This window comes from Solenopsis invicta, chromosome 3 (genome assembly GCF_016802725.1).
Source record: "Solenopsis invicta isolate M01_SB chromosome 3, UNIL_Sinv_3.0, whole genome shotgun sequence".
Lineage (NCBI taxonomy): Eukaryota > Metazoa > Arthropoda > Insecta > Hymenoptera > Formicidae > Solenopsis > Solenopsis invicta.
In genome coordinates this window covers 16,186,472-16,207,492 of record NC_052666.1, presented here as the reverse complement: position 1 = coordinate 16,207,492, position 21,021 = coordinate 16,186,472, and the positions used below count along the sequence as shown (strand labels likewise).

General features: G+C 37.4%; 4 protein-coding genes across 9 annotated transcripts; 2 read left to right on the top strand and 2 right to left on the bottom strand.

Moving 5' to 3' along the window:
• Positions 1-1,276: 1,276 nt before the first annotated feature.
• On the bottom strand, positions 1,277-9,064 carry LOC113004760 (histone-lysine N-methyltransferase SETD1). Its single transcript, XM_026139249.2, has 9 exons — positions 5,667-9,064; positions 5,326-5,598; positions 4,921-5,232; positions 4,566-4,832; positions 3,841-4,487; positions 2,794-3,430; positions 2,427-2,648; positions 2,098-2,355; positions 1,277-1,881 (listed from the first exon to the last, which is right to left on the bottom strand). The coding sequence occupies exons 1-9, from the start codon at positions 7,419-7,421 to the stop codon at positions 1,708-1,710; spliced, it is 4,545 nt and encodes a 1,514-aa protein (XP_025995034.1). The 5' UTR covers positions 7,422-9,064; the 3' UTR covers positions 1,277-1,707.
• Positions 9,065-9,717: 653 nt separating this feature from the next.
• On the top strand, positions 9,718-11,497 carry LOC105205432 (cytochrome b-c1 complex subunit 6, mitochondrial). The gene is made up of 2 exons (XM_011174798.3): positions 9,718-9,996; positions 11,210-11,497. The coding sequence occupies exons 1-2, from the start codon at positions 9,898-9,900 to the stop codon at positions 11,381-11,383; spliced, it is 273 nt and encodes a 90-aa protein (XP_011173100.1). The 5' UTR covers positions 9,718-9,897; the 3' UTR covers positions 11,384-11,497.
• Positions 11,496-19,772, bottom strand: LOC105205434 (rabankyrin-5). Of its 3 annotated transcripts, none has more exons than XM_026139786.2 (13): positions 19,362-19,772; positions 19,111-19,300; positions 18,915-19,024; positions 18,573-18,832; positions 18,349-18,498; positions 14,918-15,321; positions 13,997-14,710; positions 13,596-13,868; positions 12,881-13,322; positions 12,614-12,811; positions 12,296-12,536; positions 11,933-12,188; positions 11,496-11,854 (listed from the first exon to the last, which is right to left on the bottom strand). In XM_026139786.2, the coding sequence occupies exons 1-13, from the start codon at positions 19,363-19,365 to the stop codon at positions 11,713-11,715; spliced, it is 3,384 nt and encodes a 1,127-aa protein (XP_025995571.1). In that variant the 5' UTR covers positions 19,366-19,772; the 3' UTR covers positions 11,496-11,712. The 3 variants fall into 3 exon arrangements, with proteins under 3 accessions (XP_025995571.1, XP_025995942.1, XP_039302377.1); XM_026140157.2 differs by having other exon boundaries at positions 19,111-19,297; XM_039446443.1 differs by lacking the exon at positions 19,362-19,772 and having other exon boundaries at positions 18,915-19,041; positions 19,111-19,241.
• On the top strand, positions 15,833-18,285 carry LOC105205431. 4 transcript variants are annotated; one of them, XM_026141705.2, is made up of 4 exons: positions 15,838-16,108; positions 16,542-16,694; positions 16,773-16,946; positions 17,142-18,264. In XM_026141705.2, the coding sequence occupies exons 2-4, from the start codon at positions 16,616-16,618 to the stop codon at positions 17,417-17,419; spliced, it is 531 nt and encodes a 176-aa protein (XP_025997490.1). In that variant the 5' UTR covers positions 15,838-16,108; positions 16,542-16,615; the 3' UTR covers positions 17,420-18,264. The 4 variants fall into 4 exon arrangements, with proteins under 4 accessions (XP_011173097.1, XP_011173098.1, XP_025997490.1 ...); XM_011174797.3 differs by having other exon boundaries at positions 15,840-16,430; XM_011174795.3 differs by lacking the exon at positions 16,542-16,694 and having other exon boundaries at positions 15,833-16,132; positions 17,142-18,285.
• Positions 19,773-21,021: the final 1,249 nt, after the last annotated feature.

Genomic DNA, 21,021 nt, shown 5'->3' with positions numbered 1-21,021 from the left:
AGATAAAGTTGAGACTTTGTACATTAATGAAAATTGAGATAATTGTTATTTCAAATTTTTTAAACTTGGATTAGAAGAAATTTGGAAAATTATAAGAATGAGCTTATGTCTATGGCTAAATTGTTGTATTTCATGTTTATAACAACAGTGTTTATTGAAACAGTAATTTGTGTTAAAGATAACAAATTTCAAGTATTTTTACATTTTTATATTTATTTTTTTTAACAACTACAATTATTATTTTTTTTAACAACTAACATCTACAATTTAAGTACGTGTGACTACATATAATTGTTTCGTATTCAAATTGCGCGGATATATTTGGACCCAAATTTCATTGGCTCACCACATCGAGCCACGCCTCTTACCGCGCATCGAGCCGCCGACGATGCGCGTTGTTTCACCTTGTTTCTTACATCATGGCACACACCATGTTACTTCCACCATGATCGACCCCCAGCTTTTATTCGCTGCGTGAACTTGCGCCTTAATACACGGTGACAGATTGACGATGAGATGTTGTCGTGTATATCATTTTGTTATGTGTTTTATTGTGAAAATATGACTTGTCTCGTATTTACCAAATTCGTAAAAATGGACCGCGAGTAAAGTTTCTTTGAATTTTATACATAAAAGAACATTTTTCACTTTTTTCAATAGCTATCCGTGTGTTTTCCTGTCTAAATAGGCGTCACTTTACGTGCTTTTTGCGACTATTTACTGACTGCTATGTGAAAAAAGGATAGTCGTGACCGATATTTAGAAGTGTTTTAAAGTCATCTGATTAGTTTGTTTTATCCAAATTAGCTTTATTTAGAAATGGCACGTCGAACAAAATTACGTGACCGTGTGTTTTCCTATTTCAATAGCTTCACTTTACATGCTTTTTACAACGATTTACTGATTGTTAGGCGGAAAAAGGATAGTCGTGATCGATATTTAGAAGTGTTTAAAAGCCATATGCTTGGTCTCTTTTATCCAAATTAGCTTTACTTACAAATGGCACGTCGGACAAAATTACGTGTCATTTCACGCAATTTCTCGCTTCTGACGTCACGACTTCAATATGACCGCGGCGAGTACTCAGGAGCCTTAAATATTAATAAAATTAAAATTATTTATATTAATACAATAAGCTATATATTACAAAGAAAATTAACACATGGATATTTATAAGTGCTATTAATAAGACAAGTCACATTAAATGCAAAATAAAATGTACTTTAACTTTTATTATAACTTGGAAAATAAAACTTAAACCCATGTTCACAACATATCCTTTTTCATTTTACAAATTTACTCTTGAAACTATTGACATACAATTGAAAATCACTTTGTATATAATACACAGAGAATATTTACATTGTTTATAATTGCAAATAATTGCACTGAAAAAAAGAGTACAATTTTAATTGTATTTTTTTCATGGCATCAGTCGATTAATATGTTCAGCAGTCGATGGTAAATACAAAAATGAATTATAAAATAACTTTAACACACAGTGTGATAATTATTTATACATTTATCTCAAATTGTTGAAATTGCACGCTGGATCAGAAGGGTCTCGTAATAAAGTAGGAAAAACGCATCTTAACATAATTTAGCATTTTCCATTGCATTTTTATAAAATGTTTACATGGGGAAATATTTACAAAAATATGAGCGGGGTGTGATAAAGTGTAGAAGACACGAAAAAGAATGAACAATTCAGTTGAGGGTACCCCGGCATTGAGGAGCTCCACAAAGGCAAGGGATTTTATCATCCTCCAATGGAAATTTATAATCATAAGTAATTTCTTCGTTAACTCCTATTGGTTGTTTACTGTAGATTACGATCTTCTTTTGGCTTTCAATCGTGATCACTTTTGCGTAACAATTCGGCTAAAAAAGTAAAGATATTTGTTGTGTAACTATAGTAAAATGCATTGCACTGCCTTTCTCATTCCAAGATTAATATGACTGTGTTACAAGACAAACCTTTATGAATTCCAAACAAATTACAATTCAGATTAGAATTCTCTCTTCTTTATACACATAGAATATATTTATTATATTGTCAGTTAAGATTAAAGAAATGAATAATTTTAAGTGACTCACATTGCAACTGTGATTAATGAACCTCGCCAAATTGCCGCACTTTGTCGCATCGATAATTGTATCTAAATCGATGCGGAAGAGGTAAGAACTACCGATTCCAGTAGCTTCATATTGGGCTTCCCGTAGATCGGCTACAACCGGTCTAACCATTTGTCCAACATACTCAATAACCATTTCATCGGCCGCGATTGGTTCCATGGCAAATAAGCCCCAATCGTGAATACCAGATTTAGCAAATTTCAATTGTTTTTTACGGAACTAGAACACAAAATTCATATTAAAGTATACGAATCAGTAGTTACATTAACAAATATTGAATTATGTACTACCTTTAATTGATTAAACTTAAGGAGATCACTGTCCGTATCAATTCCGAAAGCTGTTAACAACCGACGTTGATTACTGCGTGCTTCGCGTGACAACGCTTGCATCTTACCGGTCAACGCTTTAGAACTATTCTTTGGACCATTCATTACACCATCACCTCCAATATAAGAGCCACCACTGTCCTCCACATCATTGCTACGCTGTATACTTTGAGCATAATGATGCTGTAAGAACACAAAACGATTAGTTGTTATATTACTAAAGATAAGAAAGTAATATAACAATATACATATACACGTCTGTTGAAACTTTAAATTTCTTTTAGAAAAATGTGCATTTTATAAATATATCAAATATCTAATATTTTACTTTATGTTTAGCCTTCTCTCTGATGTCAACTTTGTAATATCCTTCCGTTCTAGCACTTCCACTCGCGTGCAATCGTAGTTCGTCTCGTTTCCTCTTTTTCGCGGGACTCGGTACATCCGTCGGCGGATGATCGACCCAATGTGTGTCGTTCAACCAGTAACTGTGACTATCGTCCGCTAAGAAAGCCTGGTAACTTCTTCTCAAATACTCCACATCCTCTGCGTCTATTCCTCTAGTTAAAAATTCGTACAAAATAGCCATTTCTGACATATAATCTCGTGCTTTGTACGTGACGGTCGGCTCTGGAACCTGCTTAGGAAGCTTGTCGTATATGTACTCATTTCGGATATTCTCCTTTTCTCCCACATGGTTCTGATGACTGCTATGTACTTTTGTATATTTCTTGGATTTCTGTTTCTCGATTTTATGAGTATTGTCTTTTGATTTTGTTAATTTGACAATCTTCGAATGTTTTACTTTCACTGAGGCTGGCGGTACACGTATCACCGGTTCGATAGGCTCCGGTTGTGCGGGTGGTAACGAATATGAATGTTCCATGTATACTTGCGAAGCTTGAGAACCGGGTGAACTCGGTGTTCGCTGTCCATTTAATCGAAGTTCTGTCTCTGCTTGATACCTATAGAAAATATCGTAATTTTAAGTTGTTGTCACAAATTAATTATTGCAATTTATCCCGCAGTATATATGCGTGTATGTGCACTGCCGGTCAACGATTCGCATGATCTAGTAATTATTTATTATTTTTCTTATTATTCTGTGGCGATGTTTCGATATACACTGTCCGTACTAAAAATCCATGATATATGTAACATGAACTATAGATTTTCAGTACTGATAATGTATATCAGAACACAACCAGCATTACTGCCAATATATACCTTCTGACGTGCACGCGCATTTAACATTACTGACTTTATCTGTCTGGGTAAATCAACTCGTTAAGTTCGACTTGACGAGCAGTATACGCATTATATAGTACTATATGTAAAAAAAAATCATTACTAAATAAAAACTTATTTAACTGACCTTAGCCTTCTGATTTCTAAGCTTTCTTCCTCCGAGTCAGTCGTAGGAATCTCGCTAAACATTTCAATCTTATCCTTCAAAATAGGTTCATCATTGATATATTTTGCTGACATTGTCTGCAGCGCTCTGATAATATTAGGCTGTACAGGACCAGGACTCCTATGTCGTATAATGTTATCCTGCCCAGCTAAAGTCATCAAAGCTTCTGCGGCCGAATTCTCCATATCTGGTAATGTTTCCTCTTTTATTGCTGATGTTATCATCATTGGTGCAGGTTTTATATCACTCTGCGTTCCCTTGTCTTCGGTGATTCTCGACACATTCTTTATTTCCTTGTCCAAGGTTTTATACACATCAAACGGTTTTTCTTCCGCTACAGGCATCTTCTCGGCAATTCTTTCCTCTTCTTTGACGCTTTCGTACCCTACAGGAGAAACTAATAAACTATCCAGATTATTATCATCATCAATCTGTGGAAACTCGATCGAATTTTGATCTTTAATTTTGATATCCGGCACTGGCGTTTCTCTGCCGGTTGGCGTGGGACAGTCTAGAGACCTTTGGATCGCGAGTTCCATCAATATATCAGGATCCTCGCTATTACTAGCCAAAGGTCTGTGATCGGACATTCGGCTATCTGTATCTTGCTAAAAACAAATCCATTTTAATTAGTCTAATTATTGCATCTTCTTAAATTATCAGATTCATTTATGCTTTATACACACCTCATCTTCGAAACAAGCTTCTTCATCGGAACTTTCATTTGAACTATCGGAAGATTCACTGGAACTAACCTCCTCGCTACTACTTTCGATTGATGAAGACGTGGTAGACGAGGATGAGACAGTCGGAAGAGAAGTCAGAGGTTTTTTCGTTTTTTGTACAGGTGGTACATCCAAATCACTGTCACTTTCAATTGTTTCCATATCAGCGTGACCCGACTGCCGACTATCCTCATCCTGCGGTAATGGGCTTGGAGCTTTGATCTTGCGCTACATATAATTAAATAAATACTTACTAACGTTTAATGTCATTGGCAAATAAACATAAGTCATAAATAAAACATAAAAATTATTTTACCCTAAATGAAGGCATCTTTGGCATACTAGCTCGAATACCCAAACCGAAACCATCGTAATTGAGTCCTAACGGCGTCGCTTGCTCCAATAATGAAGACAATCCTTGTGGTTTCACATCCTCTTTTGTCGTGTTATTGGCAATGATATTGTCGCCACTACCCTGAGTTTGATTCTTCTCGGATTTCTTTTCGTCCCACCAAACCTCGAATAATTTAAATGCTGTGTTTTCTATCATTTTCTTATTAAAATCTTTTTTTAGAATTTGTTTTAGTTCATTTACAACTTTGTTCAATACTCCATTAATGGCAGGTCCCTAAACAAGAATATTTTTATCAGTTTTTTTTTTAACAAATCGCGGAAAAATATAAATTTCAGATTTATATGTATATGTAATGACAAATTGTACCTGTGGATCTTTCGTGATGTTATAATTTGCCATAGCATGTAACCGAGATTGGAAAGAAGAATAATAGTTTGCTCCTTGATGATTTCCAATTGTTGCTGAAAAAGTTGCCGTGGTAGGTTGATAATGGCTCTGTAAATAAGTTGTTCCATAAGGATAAGGATACTGTGTCGGTCGTGGCCAATTATACACATCATTAGAGGGGTAATGAGTCAAATGTCCAGGATAACCAGCTGCCGGATATAGTTGATTCGAAGGTTCAGTTTGCGCTATTACCTGTTAAGAAAATATTTATGAATGAATGCAACAAATACTATATTTTACACATATGTACATGATCTCACTTCCTCAATTTTTTCATCCCCTGAACTCAAAGGGCTCAGAGACATTCTGTCGTCGTCAGGTGGCGGAGGCGGTGGTGGGTCCTTAGGTGGCTCTGGTTCATTGTCATCAGGTGCAGGACTGTAACTTCCCAACAATGCCTCATCTTCACTGGAACTTATGACACTACCCAAATCCTCGTCCACAGAGAAATGACTAATGCTATTCTCATGAATTTTCCTGCGTTCCTTATTCCTCTCTACTATCTTGTCGAAACATTGTTTGTATATTTCGCGCGAGAGGAAGGGACTGGGAGGCTCTGACAGCATCTCATTGTCAGGTTGAGATTTTTTATCGTCTTCCGAGTCACTGCCAAATTGTAGAAAAGGAGGTGCCATTCCACCTGCTTTATCCTTTAATAACATAGCAATTCTCGTATCTAAATCTAATGTTTTGCGAGTTTCATCGGGAGAATCGCGTGGCGTACTCTTTGCCGTAGTAGTCTGATTCTCTTTTTCCTTTTTAGGAGTATGATGCACCTTTGCACTGGAAGTTTTATTATTAATTGGTGTCATATTAGAACCAGCACTGTCTAAATTTGTCGCATGTTGTTGAATTGGCCAAACAGAGGTCGAAGTTGAATATCCCGTCGAGCCAGAATTATTGCCCCACCATACATTCGAGTTCTGTTGAATCGGTATACTCTGTGACACATTTTGTGGGATATTAGCTAAGTAACTACTTGGAGGTTGATGATGATAACTGCTATAATAGAAATCATAATTTGTTGCCGGGGTAGAATTTTGAGAGTAATTACTAGAATAATTCAATTCACTGGGCGCCGTTCCATAACCCAAATCACTACCTGTGCTGCCGCTCGGCGTAGGATAGTCTCTGTATTTGTTATATCTTGAATTTTCTACGTATGGTTCTCTATTCTTGTCCATACTTAGAATAGTTTTTTTATTATTTCTAAAGTCATCCCTTTCTTCAGGCACAGCCTTTTCTACTGGTGTCTGATGTTTCTCTTGTTCAACCTCCGGTGGTGGTGGCTTTGGAACCTCTTTTTCCACCTTCTTCTCTGGTTTCTTCTCAATAGTTAATTCCTCAAACATCTTCTTGCATTCTTCCCCAAAGGGATCTAAAAACACCCTTAATACTTTCCCCATCACAGATGTATTATTCAACTTTTCTACACACACCTTGGATGCCTTGGTCGATTCAAACACCACTCTTGCTATGCCAAGATGCTTATTGGTTAGTGGGTGATAATAAATAGTAAGCTCTTCTATAGACCCAAATTTCTGAACCATGTTTGTCAAAAATATCTTATCGATATTGTCGTTTAAATGGCAAAATGTTACTTCCAGTGGCGGTGGCTCTCCACAGTAATTGGCGTCGATTTTAAATCTAGGTACAGGTAGATCGAGCTGTTCGAGTCGAGTCCAGATCCTTGTTAATTGCGATCTGGGATCTCGAGGCTGAACTTGTGGATACGTCGGGTCTCCCGGGACAGTTCCATCGTATCTGCATAGTCTTGTAGCTCCCTTAACTAAAAATGGATCAACCAGCAACTTAAAATTTCTCTGGGTCTTCGGGGTCGCCGGTGGCGCGGCTGCATCCTTTTGCGAATGTGTCACGTGTCCGTGGCTATGTTTCGATGACGGCTGATTCGAGTTCTGCGAAGTACTTTGAGAACTGCCATGGGAATGGCGATGACGATGCGAGTGCGCATGTGAATGTCCATGTCCATGACCATGCCTCTCCATGCCGTTCATTGCCTCCAAGCATCATCCATTCACATGAACTTCTGTCGTAAACATTTATCCAAACTTTAAATAATATTGGTATTATGGTGAATGCAAATCAACCTATGTAACACATAATTTATTCACATCTTTTGAGAAAAGCTTGTTTATCAAATCGCGAAAAGAATAAAATCGTACGCGTTCACACAAATTGAATTGTAAATCAGTACAACACCATTTCCATACATCACTCTGTTCATCACTTAAAAATAATTCAATTACAAAAATAGCGAATTCGTTGTCGAAACTTTAAGTGCCTAGGTATGTCTCTCCTACATCAGAGACGCGGCAATGATTACATGAGAGATCGTACAGTAACTGCAAAATAATTGTATTTTTTATAGACTAACTTTACAGTTTGTTACGGGCATCTTTTAACGATTTTTCTTTCTTTCTTTCTTTCTCTCTCTCTCATCGCACACGCTCGATCACATTAGAGGCAATAATCGCACGAAGCCTTGACACTCCGCTGTGGATTGTCGCACGAGGACGCATTCTCTCGTCGCGCAAACACGAGACCCTTGTCCCTGGATCGATACCGATCCCCGATACGGCGTTATCGATACGGCATCCTCAGGTAGGATCCGAAAGCCATAGTGTTCACAGACTTACGATGTAATCCCTCTCTTTCTCTCGCTGTTCGACCTCGGCCGTTCAGTCTCGCGCGAGAACGTCGTGGTGACCCCCTCTCAACAGTACATAACCTCGAAGGCGCTTCTCGGCGGTCCTTTTTTTTAGGTTGGGTTGCCCGCGCGACGATGATCCGCCAAGAACATCCCACGCCGCGGAATTCTCCGTATAGCGTGCCGTCGACAAGCTTTATGTTCGAGGCTTTGGCTTAAACCTCCTCTCGCCTTTACTGCCTTTACTTCTCTGCTTCTGTCTTCCACTCTCCTCGCCTCTCTTCACTCTTCTCCGTTTTTTCTTCTTTGTCTTTCCTTGCTCAGTCTATCTCTCTTCCGCCAAAACCTTTACCCTTATTCAGTTACGTTGCAATTTCTTTCTCTTCCTCTGCCAGGGATCGCGTAACTTTTGTAAAACGTCCAGCGATGGTGCGCAACGGCGCGGCGTCCCGAGCCCGAGCTCGCTATTGCTCGCTATCGAGCTATCGAACCGATCGTCCTCTCGACCGTCCTGCTACCGACGTTTCGTCACTGCTGACGGCTCGCGCGGTCTCCGGCCTGATGAAAGCGTGATGAAACGTACGGAGCAAGTTTTTCAACTTCTCTATCTCTCGCTCTCTCTCCCTCTTCTCGTCCTTCTCACTTGCTCACCTTGCTCACTGACTCTTCGCGACACGCGCGATTCTCTCTCTCTCTCTTTCTCGATAGGCGCAACGCAGAGTTTGACGCACCTGAGCGTGTTTGACTGGCCGTGTCCATTCGCGCACACGAGACGCACTTTGCGCATCCCCCGTGCGCGTTCATAACCCGTTCGCGTAAACCGGGTCGACGCGCGAACGCGTCCTCTTCTTGTTAGATCGGTAACGTCATTCTTTATCTTTCATCACAAGTGGCCTTTTCTCTTTCTCTCTCTCTCTTTCAAATTACAGAATCAATTACTAATTACTTGGCGCCCACGACTAGTTTAGGCCCTCTCCGCACCTTACGAAGGTTAGAACGCGCGGACTCTTTAGGGCGATTTCGACTTCAATTAAGTTGTTTGAGCAATTGATTCAACCGGCTAAGGTGTTTCCAGCTAGATTTCTACGTAAATTACTTATCATTTTATATACCGTGTGTTTTAAAATATGCATTTTAATATATATTTTATACATATGTATTTTAATCTTTTTAAAAAATAACACGGCACATATAAAGTTAATTTCATTTGATTTCATTATGAATTGCAGACGCGGATTATAAATCATATATAACGTTTTTCACTGGGAAAATTAGTGCGCACTGAGTGTGCACTTGCTGCAGTAATTGGGCGCTTCCGTTGGCACCGTCATCGCGCGAATCGAAACGTTCGATTGCCAGCGGTGACTGCACACTCAGTGCGCATTAGTTTTCCCAGTGAAAAACGCTTAATAGAATGAGTTTTTCTTGCGATAGATATTTACAATTAGTCCAATAGGACTGAAAATCTGAACACACCTCAAGTGTGAACGTAGCAATGGACGTTTTGCGCGTGCAAGTAAAAGCATGACCAATCACTTTTTGTGCTGCCTATTTTCGGCAGCTGATTGGTCACTACACGAATCATTTGTTCGACGCACAAAAGTTTAAATTTCGATCAATCGATGAATCGTGATAATCGTCCTTCCCGAACGTTCTGAAGTTGCAGACAGTTGCAGAGATTGTGCAAGGTTGCGTGGTTGCGTTGCGGCCATCGTTTGTGGTTATCTTCGCGAAGCTTGTTCCGAAGTATTCCGAAATTTCCGAAGAAGAGGCTTGGAATCAATTTCGACTTCCACGTTATCAAAGTATCCTAAAAAAGAGAAATGTCGAATATACAGGACTTCTTCAAGCGTTATCTGCCGATAGTCAAGGCTGATGAGGGCGAGGAAGAGGAGCTAGTGGATCCGCAAACTGTTCTCCGCGTGAGTGACGTTCGTTACATAATATTTTGTCTTTCGAACGCGCGTGCAAATACGCATTGTCGATTATTCAAAGTACAGACAAGTTCGATAAAGTTTAAGCCACAATCGTTGCTCGTGTGCATCTTATGGCTCCAGAGAAATTTTTAACCGAAAGAAAAAATCTTCCAAACACTGGTATTTGACTTGTTTTTTTATATAAAAATTGTTATTTAATAAAGCTGAAAGAGAGTGCGAACGTGTATTACGTTACACAAAACAATTCTTTTTCACAATATACAGGGTGTTTCAGAAATAGTTGGCCAAACTTTAAGAGCATATTTCATTTATTGTAAGGATGAAAAAAATAAAAACATGGATTCGGAAATGCTTCCTTTTCAAGTTACAAACATTTTTTGATTTTACAGAAATTGCTGGAAATAATTTATTTCCGCATCAATGCATGCTTTGCATCGACGTTGCATGGATAGTCGAAGATGTTCAAAAATTCCCAGAGTATTTCGTATTTTTTCATATGCAACGATAATACAATTTCGGAGTACTTTGGTAGTAGCAGCAGGAGTATCATCCACAAGAGTCTTAAGATGTCCCCTTAAGCGAAAATTCAAAGGGTTCAAATTGGGAGAAAGTGCAGGCAATAGGTCCTCTACCAATCCATCTATTTATGTACACGTAATTATTATTCAGAAACTCTTGAGCAATGTGGCTGAAATGTGCTGGAGCTCCATCATGCATGAAGCACATTTGATTGCGTATCTGAAATCATAATGGAACGTCTTCTAATAATATAGGGAGTTGCATTTCCAAAAATTGTCTGTAGTTGTTACCATTAAGTGTAGGTGGAAGAAAAATCGGTTCAAGAAGATAATTACAGAAGGAAATTATTTCCAGCAATTTCTGTAAAGTCGATAAAAATTGTTTACAACTTGGAAAGGAAGCATTTCCAAATCCATGTTTGTATGACTTTTTTTTCCTTACAATGAGTGGAATATGCTCTTAAAGTTTGACCATTTATTTCTGAAACCCTGTATACAAATAGAATGTCTAAATGAAGTAAACAACCAAATTGAGAATCAATTCAGTTCAAATTCAAATCGCTATTTATAATTATATCACATTATTAAAGGACATTACAAGTATATTTGTAATGTTAATTAGATTATTAATCTAATGTTATTTTGTATCACATTTTAACTCTTGACTTTTCTTTTTGTAGGAGGAATGCAGTCAACAAGTGAAATGCGCCAATTTCAAAGAGAAGTTAAATACATGCAACGATCGTGTCAATTCAAGATCCAACACAGAGGAAACCTGTCTAGAAGAACTTATCGACTATGTGCAATGCGTTGATCACTGCGTCTCAAAAACACTATTCAGTAAACTTAAATAATTTTGTTCAATATTTCAGAAAGAGTAAACTTGTTCGCAATGTTAAAGTTAAAGATTTCTCTCGAGCATTGTATATATATAATCAAATACTAGCAATAAAAAGATTAACTTATTACAGAGGGGAATTATATTGATCCACAGTCTCTTCATCTGTATTTCAACTCTATGAGATAGTTTTAACAAATTTGAACAATATGTATACAATAGGATACATAAAATATCAATGACGTACAATTACACATACTTTCGATTTGTATCTGCATTTTCTTCATATAAAAAAACATTTGCTCTCTTCTCCTATCAGTAATCACATATAAATTCTTATTTTAACTATGACGGTTGAAGAGAACCTGTACCCAACAATACATCGAAGCACACGTTGCACACGCGTACTGGCTTGTTCAAGCCGAATTTCAAGATTGGTACATCTTGACCAGAACACTTGCTGCACAAAATTCGTCCACAATGTCGGCTGAAAAAAAGAAGGAAAATATATGCCCGTTTGAGAGATCGACATTTCAACTTTTGTCATTAAAACGTTTAACAGTACCAGTGATGCTTGCGCATTGTGAGAGAGAATTTTGTTCCGCACTCTAAGCAGCAATCTTTGTCTGACCACGGTGCTTCTTGTGTCAGGGAATCTAACAGTCTATATAATAGCTGTTTCGTCGCTACTTGATAATTGAAGATCGTAATTCCATCTTTATTCATCGAACCTAGACACGCTCCAGCTTTCACTAATGTTCTACAAAGATTGCCATTGCCCTTCATGTACGCAATTAACAACGGCGTATTTCCATCTAAATCTGCAATAGAAAATTAGTTATACATACCTGTAATATATATATTTCCTGCAACTTCCTTCAAAACAATTTTAACGTTTTAAAATAATTTTATTGTCTTTTCTTTGTACCTGCGTTATTAACTGGATATTGTGACATGCATTCTAAAAACAGGTCGCATATCGTCGCAGCGTTATCCCTCGCACATCTGGCCAGCTCATGTAGAGGGTTGCGACCCTTGAGATTTACCGCTTCCGCATCTAGCGTACACTCAGTCAACAACGTCCGTACTACTGATACGTGACCCTCTCTTACAGCTACGTGCAACGCGTTATCGCCGTCCGCGTTTACCGCATCAAAGTTAATGTTGTTCTATGTACAATATACCGAAATTAAAACACGTCTATTGACTTTGGTATTTGGCATACACTGAATAGTTTCCGCCTTACTTGCAATAATGCGGAGACGACAGTAGCATGTCCCGCTTTTGCCGCCACGTGCAACGCGGTGTTCCTATTTGCATCTGTATCGTTGACACGAGCACCCGCCAAAATCAAACTTCGCACCAACATCTCGTTCCCCGAAACGGCTGCAAGATGTAAGGGAGGCGTTTGCGTAACGTCATGTATTCTCGAGTTTACGTCTACCTGAAAAGAGACAGCCGGCTGCAGATACTGATTTTATATACAATTATTTACGTAAATTAAATGCAGTACTTGTATCGACAATAAAAATAAAATGCTCTCCATGTCACCCTTCTGTATAGCAGTATGCAAAAAGTTTCTGCCTTTATTGTCGTATTGCTCAGCGGCCTTAGGTAATCTCTCTAATATTGCTTGTGCGGCTTTGTTGTTGCGGACTGTCAGAGCGGTTGCGAAAGGTGTCAGTCCCTTCTTATCTCTTTTATTCAGATCTATATTTGGATGGCATAGCAAAAGAGAAATAATCTGCGAGTGCTGATTCTGTATCGCTACGTGCACAGGTGTTTTTCCCTCTGTGTCACGGGCATTCACATCGGCTCCATGCTCGATGAGCGTTTGAACAACTTGTTCCAATCCCCATTGACAACACAAATGTAAAGGTGTGCACTCGTCTCTTGCCTCGTCTCCACCAGCACCATCTGGACCAAGTCGTCTCGGAGCATTCAAATCACATCCACTGTAATACATGTAATACATCCACATGTAATACATCGTCGTTAAGAGAAAAGGTAAAATATATAATGTTATAGTATTTTAAATCAGTATTATAATGTTTTAATGTCATAGTATTTTAAATAAGTTCTTTTTAAGATAAATCATAAATTATAACTTTGTCGTGACGTAGATTATAAAAAATTATATAGTATATTTACAATCTTTAAATAATTTTTTTTGCTGGTGTAAATTTTTGTTTGTTTTTCGTTCTTTTCGATTAAAAAAATTTGTGCACCTTCTAATCAGAAATTGCGCGATATCCTCTTTATTATCATCGATCGCTCTGTGTAATAACGTTTGCTGACATCCATCGGGACCTGGACCCCAGCAATCAGTGTCCGCTCCATGTTTAACCAAGATCGATGCGGTGTCTTCTTGATCTGAATCCAAAGCGTCCCACAATGGGCATCCTATTGAGGTGTCTACACCTCGCCTACAAAGAGCTTCCACTACTTCACCCAGTCTACAATGTACGCACAGTTGTAACGGCGTTTCTCCATTGGCTGTTCTGCAAATACCAAAATACAATTGTTAATAGAATTAAGAGTAATATGATTAAACAATAGGATTAAAGTTAATAGGATTAAAGTTAATAGGATTAAGCAAGTAAATATTTGTAAGTTTTATTGAACTCACTTTGTATTCATGTCAGCACCATTTTCTAATAAAAATATCGCTGTAGCTGAATCCTCTTTCAATATCGCTTGATGCAACAATGTCAGGCCTTCTTCGTTGCGTTCATTTACATCAGCTCCAGCTTTTATCAGAGCCAACACAATATCTTTGCCCTTCTTGAACGGTGCTTTTATAGCCAAACTCAGAGGTGTCTCGTTTGCGTTGTTTTTAATAGTCAGCTGCGAATCCAAGTTCGTAGCGTCCAATAGTTCGATGACTATGTCGGTATACAGATTCGAAATTGCGAAATGAATGGGCGCGTCGCCAGTAGAAAGAGTAACGACATCGGTCGGCAGCCCGTTTCTTAACAGAGCACGAGTCAGATCCTTTAAGCCAACCCTGCATGCTTCGTGCAGTATCGTGAAACCTTCGTTGTTGGTTTTCGTTAAATTATTATTACAATATTCCACTAAGAATAACGCCGCTTCCTCTCTGCGTTCTTGCGTCAAGATATGGAGCAACGTATCTCCGGTGACGTCGTACGTTGGATTCGGTATGGCACCCTTGATTAGTAATTTCGATGCAAAGTTCTCGTTGAAGGGTTCCATCTTCATCGCGAAACACAACGCTGTGTCATCCTTGTTTGTAATTTGATCTACATCTATATTCTTTGCTGCGAGTAACAGATCGAACAACATCTCGTTTTTCTCAAAGATACAACTGTGAAGCGCAGTCCTGTAAAAAAGTAAGGAACAAAAAATCAATAATCGAGAAGGATAAAAAAGAAATAATCTTTATATTTGAATATTTTTAGTTATAGAAGTTATAATCAAGTTTATTTCGAATTTTATTAAATAATCGTTTAGCTTTTATATTACTCCAAGTATAATTTAAGAGCTACAAAATTTTTAAGTGAAACATTGATAGAAAGTACAAATTTACCATCCCCTGTGATCTTGTAAGTTCGGATCAATTCCCGCCTGGAGTAGTCTCGAGCCAACTGCCAGCATATTTTCCGTATTGTGCTTCGCCACTAGATGTAAGGCGGTGCAGCCTTCCAGTTGTTTAAGATCCGCTACATTTTTCGCGCCCTCATTAATTTTTACAGCCTCGCATAACTTTTGTACGCTGCCGTTGTTCTCCAGCTGCTCGATTATAAACTCGGACGAGTAGGAATCTCCTTTCAAGATAGCCGAGTGAAGGAGAGAAAGACCTCTCGTATCCTTCGCACTCAGATCTGCTCCATGCTCGACCAGAGTGCGTGCCAGGGATGGCTGGCGAGTTTTCAGGGCGACTTCCAAAGCCGTTTCTCCCTTGTGATCCACAGCATTGACCGCCTTCGGAAGCTAACAGAAATAATCACAACATTAGATTTGTTCGAGTTGCTTGAAATTCCCAAAAATTTTTGCACTCGAGATGAGATAAATATATATTCGATCGTAAGAACGAGAGAGAGACATAATAAAGAAATTAATTCAATAAGGGCAGCAACACGAACAGGCCTATTATCATCAAGAAACAAAAGATTCATTTCATTTACTTTGTTTAAAATTGATTTAAAGATTATTCTATGTAAAAAACGACAATTTTAAAGCTTGCAAGTTGCATTTTATTGCAAAGTTTTACATTATAAATATTGCTATATAAAACATCTTATAATAAAAATTATTTAGAAAACGACATAATAATTAAACATTTATTTGCATTTCATATAAATGCATACTTAAAATAATTTAGATTATTTTAATTCTTAACTAAAATAAATATATTTTTAAAAATATATCTTTAAATATATCTTTAATATATCTAAAATAAATGTAAGTCGCAATAACAGCTGTAAAAAGAATCGAGATTGAGAGCCACTGCATCAGCGCGATATATGCGCTCGCGTGTGCCGTGTGTGTGTGTATGCGCGCGCGCGCGTGCGTGTATTCACGCGCTGGAATGGCACGGATCGGGTCAGTGTGAAAAAGTGGAGGAAGTATGAAGATTATTTTCTGATATACATGGAAGGCCGAGGGAGTATTAAAGTATGACCGAGGCGGATGACGTGGCCCCGCGGTACGACGCCCTGCCGACCGCAATCAGCCGTCGGCCAGTCGTTCTGTACGTTTTTGACGCGTGTCATGCGAGGTGCGTCCAACGACGGTCATCGTGGTGCGTGTCGCGAAATAAGTCGTTACGATGCATCATTACGCGAACGGCGAGACTCTGTGATAGATAGACACTTCCTGTCCATCGTTTCATTGGTGGCGAACGTCGATATGCCAGTGCACATTAATTAAAAGTATAATGAGATCGGAAAGCTCTGATTTGAAAACCTCGCGTGAACACAGAAGATCATCCAGCGGTGAAATCTAGTGATTTCTAACATATCTTAAACAGGAGATCTATCAACAATTGCAGAAGCAATTATCTGTGATTGTCCGAAACTTTTAATTCTGTTCATAATAAGGTTATTTAAATGAAATATCTGGATGATTTCTATTTTAAATGGTTGATCATATCTTATTCTTGAGAAATTAATATAAATTTTAAGTTAAACACTATTCAAACACTGTTTCAGATTCTCTATCATTGTTACTGAAGTATCAAATAAATACCTCATTATTCATTTAAATGATTACTCCTTGATGGGATATGAATGATATTGCAAATAAAATGTATAACTTAAAGTCAAGTCTGCAAATTATGATATTATGTATCAGTATTCTGTCATGTACGATTCTTTTTATATTAATATGTACCAATATGTACTAAAAGTGAAGACATGAGATTAACATCTTAAAATTTATAGATGTTTCACAAGTACGAGGAGAAGGTATTTCGTGTTTCAAGTGTCTTATGACATTGATAAATCCAGATGACACAGATCTGCTTTGTTCCCATTTTGACGGGAGTGCCAAATTCCAAGTATTTTGTCCAACCTCGACGTTTTGTATGAAGAGAACTGTTCAGTATCAGTCTAAAAGTAAGCAGACAATGTTTGCAAATACTACTGTTAGGCTGCATTTGAAAACATCACCCAGGTGCCTCTATGTATCATTTTATGTTTGTTTAATGTTTGGTACACAACAAAGATAAAATGATACATAGTGCACTCAGATGATGTTTTCACATGGTCTTAAATAGTGTTTATTTACATTTGAAATTTTTCTTTTTTCAGCATCTGTAGTGACCACTGTTCAACGAGATTGCGCACTACAGAAGTATACCTCTCGCACTTATGATTACAATGATCAGCAGTGGTATAACAAGGAGGAGATCATAACATCTGCATATGACGAAGGTTGTTTTATTGGAGAACACAGAGGTGCACCTACTGGTCCACCTGAATATTGTTTCTGTAGTTTTCACTTGTGCAATTCATCCCCCCCACAAATCGAAATGTTTAGCAAAGTATGTGGGATGATATTAGCGCTGCTAATTATAAGATTGTTGTAAAACTTTATAGTTTATAGCACAATGTTACTTAAAAAGAAAGTGCAATTCGTATAAAAGTTTCATGTGCAAGAATGTCTCTTGTTAATTATGAAAGTACAGAGATCCTTCATAACAAATTACAAGAATTATATTGCATAATACAAAAATATACACTATGTATTTATTAATGATTATAAACAACTAATTTAATTTTTATAATTGTTAATTTTTTAAATTTATTTTTAAAATGAATTTGAGAATAGGTCAAAAATTTATTTTTAATTTTGTGGTTTATAAATATTTCTATATTTATATTTTGGAATATGCTTTTGAATGAAAAAATATCAATTATCTTGTTAAAAATAATAATTGAATTATCTTATTTCTCAAATCATCTTGTTAAAGAAAATTAATTGAATTCCTGTATAAAATATATTACTAATATAATCAAAGTATGAAAATCTATTCATTGCTTGGCAATAATTGCCAATATTTTGTATAAATTTCTGAAAAAATTACCACAGCTTTTAATAAATATGAGGGACCATAAAAAATTAACGAAGATACTAGATTGAATCTTTCCTTAATTTATACTAACAAATATTTTATCAGTTCATATATAAGCATTGCCAAAAACTACTAAAACCAAAACTGTCATTTATCTCATCTTTGTAAACAAAGTGTACTTTGTGCATGCTTAAATATTTAACATTCAAATTTGTGCTGTGAATATGTAAATTGTAACTGATATTATCACAGTTAAAATATTAAACCCCTACTTTAACAGTATGTGTGTATATTTTCATATTTTCATACATATATACATATAAATTATGCAAATTGTTTTGTAATAACTAATTAAAATTCCCTCAATAAATTTTATTGTTGTGCATATCATGTTGTATTCAGTTTTTTATTTATCTAACAAAAATGAGAGAAAGAAATCTTACCTCGGCGTTGTGTTCCACCAGATATAGAAATACAACGTCCTCACGCATTAAACGTACCGCTGCATGCAAGGGATATTTACTTTTAGTCTGCAGTAACTTGTACAGCAGAGAACCTGGAATTTCCTTGAAATCCTCGCCCGTCAGATCTTCCTGCAAGATTAGACATTTTAAATATAATGTTAACAGCATTAATTTGACAATTTAAACAATTGTGCAATTATTACCCAATGTGCAGAGATTAAGGAGCTGCAATGCTCCTTCAATTTTAGAGTGCCTAGTTCCTCGGCTGCCGAGTACAATCCCACGCAATTTTTCAGGCCTACAGTCCCAATTAGATACTTCTCACACTGATCTACCAGTTCGGACAGTTGGAAACCAGCTGCTGCTTTCATCAAATCCAATGTTAGGTGTTCCTGGGATATTTTGCTTGTGTAAATCCATTTCAGTAGCACCAATGCAACAGCACTATTCAAGTTGCTCCAATCTGAAAACAATCATAACAGACATAACACAATATATTACAGTAAGAATAAGACATAAACAAATGAGATACAAGTTCATCTAACCTAAAACAGTCTTTTCGACGAGAGCGGCGTCGCTGAAGAAATCAGTCCTAGCAGACAGTATGAATTTATGTGCCGGTATCTCTTGGTCAATCAGTTTTATACTTATGTCACTGAAAAAATGTCATACCTATTGATCCTATGTTATTTGTTGCTGTGAAAGAACACCCTAGATTTCAGGTTATACACGTAGGAATACCTGTAACGGTGCTGACAGTACAAGGATGCCACCGTCGTCAAAAGCCGGCCGACAAATCCGCCCTCCTGCTTCTCGGCCGTGGCGACGGCGTACTCCCGCTGTAGTTCCGCGTTCGCGTTGTACAAATTGACATATTGCTCCCGCAGCAGGGACAGGTGTTGCTGCCACTTCTGTGCCTCCGTGGGGTCTTCTGAAACGATCAGTGGACGTGCAGGAACGCGGTGAATTCGGCGAAAACAGCGAAAACTTACCCATGATCAAAAGATAAGATTGTTACGTCCGGCGTTCCGAGCTTGGTGCGATTCGACGCGTCGTTATCGTTTGTGGCGCGGGCCTGCCGCGCACTAACGCACGCTCATTAGCACCGGATCCGTCAGCGAGGAAAAAGAAGGAAAAAGGAGAAAAAGAGGAGACGGAAGAAATGTCCGACGACGTTCCAGAGCGTGGCGGCGCTATCAAGGAGGGCGAGATTCCGAGAGGAGGATCGTCAGGATCCGCGGAAGAACGCAGAACACCGCCGCGACACCGCACATGTGTCACACATACGCCCACGACGTCACTACGGGATCGTAAAATGCAATACATGCGCGCATGCATGCATTGCATGCATTGCATGCATGCACACGTGCGCAACCAGATAGCAGAAACACACACACACACACACACAGAGAGAGAGAGAGAGAGACAGAGAGAGAGAGAGAGAGAGAGAGAGAGAGAGAGAGAGAGAAAGAGAGAAAGAGCCGACCACTGAACTCAATACATACTGGAAAGAGTCTATAGAAATCGTGTGTAGAAGGCCGGTCAGAGAGAGAGAGAGAGAGAGAGAGATTACCATTATTATAGCGTTTTTCACTGGGCGACACTGAGTGCGCACTGGAAACTCGCCGAGTTCAGGCGACACTGCCCGAGTGCACTGACAGTGCGAGTTTCTTGCACTCTCAGCTAAACACGTCCATTATTTTCCGTGCAGTTTTATGGCGCATTATATTCGATACCTTTTGAACATTAGCATCACAAAAATTTGTAATTTAATATGGAAGGATCGATTAGTTTGTGTATTTCTTTTAGAATAAATACTGAAATATTAACTTTAACCCTTGAGCCGCTTGAAACGGACTTATATAATAAATTAAAGAGTAAGTATATACTTATGATCTTGGTTTTTGAGGTTATTCAATGCACATGTTAGAAAAGAAATTGATAAATTTCTATAAAATTAATAAATAAAAATAATAATAAAATTAATAAAATAATAAAATTAATTGGTAAGTACCACAGACTCCATTAGATTAAAAATAATTAATAATAATAATGTAATATAATAATAATAGTAATAGTAATAGTAGTAATAGTAATAATAGTAATAATAATAATATAATTAATAATACAATTATTAATAATATAATTATTTGTATTAGAGAATAAAACGTAGGAAATACGAATCAAACGCAGTAGTTGGTGCGTCAATATAATAATACATATATTTCGCTATTAATACATAAACGTGAATACAAATAACGGACGCGTTTCAACTTTCCTTGAAGTCATTCTCAACGATAATTTTCAATTAACAAAATCATATATGCTAATTGTTAATTTAAAATTATCGTTGAGAATGACTTCAAAGAAAGTCGAAACGCGTCCGTTATTTGTATTCACATTTATGTACTGATAGCGAAATATATTTACTATTTATATTATTGACGCACCAACTACCGCATTTGATTCGCATTTCCTACGTTTTATTCTCTAATTTTAATACTACCAAGTCTATCTTAAATATTTTGATAATTATTTGTAGTATTGATACTATATATTTATACAATATATATTATTGCTTCACGTGTAATACAATATAATCTGCAGAAACAATGAAAACAGATGTATTTACATCTTTATCCGTTAAGTTAT

What these genes read in the sequence shown, in the direction of transcription:
- LOC105205434 (XM_026139786.2), bottom strand. An exon ending in TACTGTCAGCACCGTTACAG is followed by an intron (nt 19,025 to 19,110) that starts GTATTCCTACGT and finishes ACATTTTTTCAG; the next exon opens with TGACATAAGTATAAAACTGA. An exon ending in TATTTTTATTGTCGATACAA is followed by an intron (nt 12,812 to 12,880) that starts GTACTGCATTTA and finishes GTCTCTTTTCAG; the next exon opens with GTAGACGTAAACTCGAGAAT.
- LOC105205431 (XM_011174795.3), top strand. Translation starts at nt 16,021, where the DNA reads ATGACGTGGCCCCGCGGTACGACGCCCTGCCGACCGCAATCAGCCGTC. An exon ending in GTCCAACGACGGTCATCGTG is followed by an intron (nt 16,133 to 16,772) that starts GTGCGTGTCGCG and finishes TAAAATTTATAG; the next exon opens with ATGTTTCACAAGTACGAGGA. An exon ending in TGTTCAGTATCAGTCTAAAA is followed by an intron (nt 16,947 to 17,141) that starts GTAAGCAGACAA and finishes TTCTTTTTTCAG; the next exon opens with CATCTGTAGTGACCACTGTT.
- LOC113004760 (XM_026139249.2), bottom strand. Translation starts at nt 7,421, where the DNA reads ATGAACGGCATGGAGAGGCATGGTCATGGACATGGACATTCACATGCG. An exon ending in ACATCACGAAAGATCCACAG is followed by an intron (nt 5,233 to 5,325) that starts GTACAATTTGTC and finishes ATTCTTGTTTAG; the next exon opens with GGACCTGCCATTAATGGAGT. An exon ending in TTAAGTTTAATCAATTAAAG is followed by an intron (nt 2,356 to 2,426) that starts GTAGTACATAAT and finishes TTTGTGTTCTAG; the next exon opens with TTCCGTAAAAAACAATTGAA.
- LOC105205432 (XM_011174798.3), top strand. Translation starts at nt 9,898, where the DNA reads ATGTCGAATATACAGGACTTCTTCAAGCGTTATCTGCCGATAGTCAAG. An exon ending in ATCCGCAAACTGTTCTCCGC is followed by an intron (nt 9,997 to 11,209) that starts GTGAGTGACGTT and finishes TTCTTTTTGTAG; the next exon opens with GAGGAATGCAGTCAACAAGT.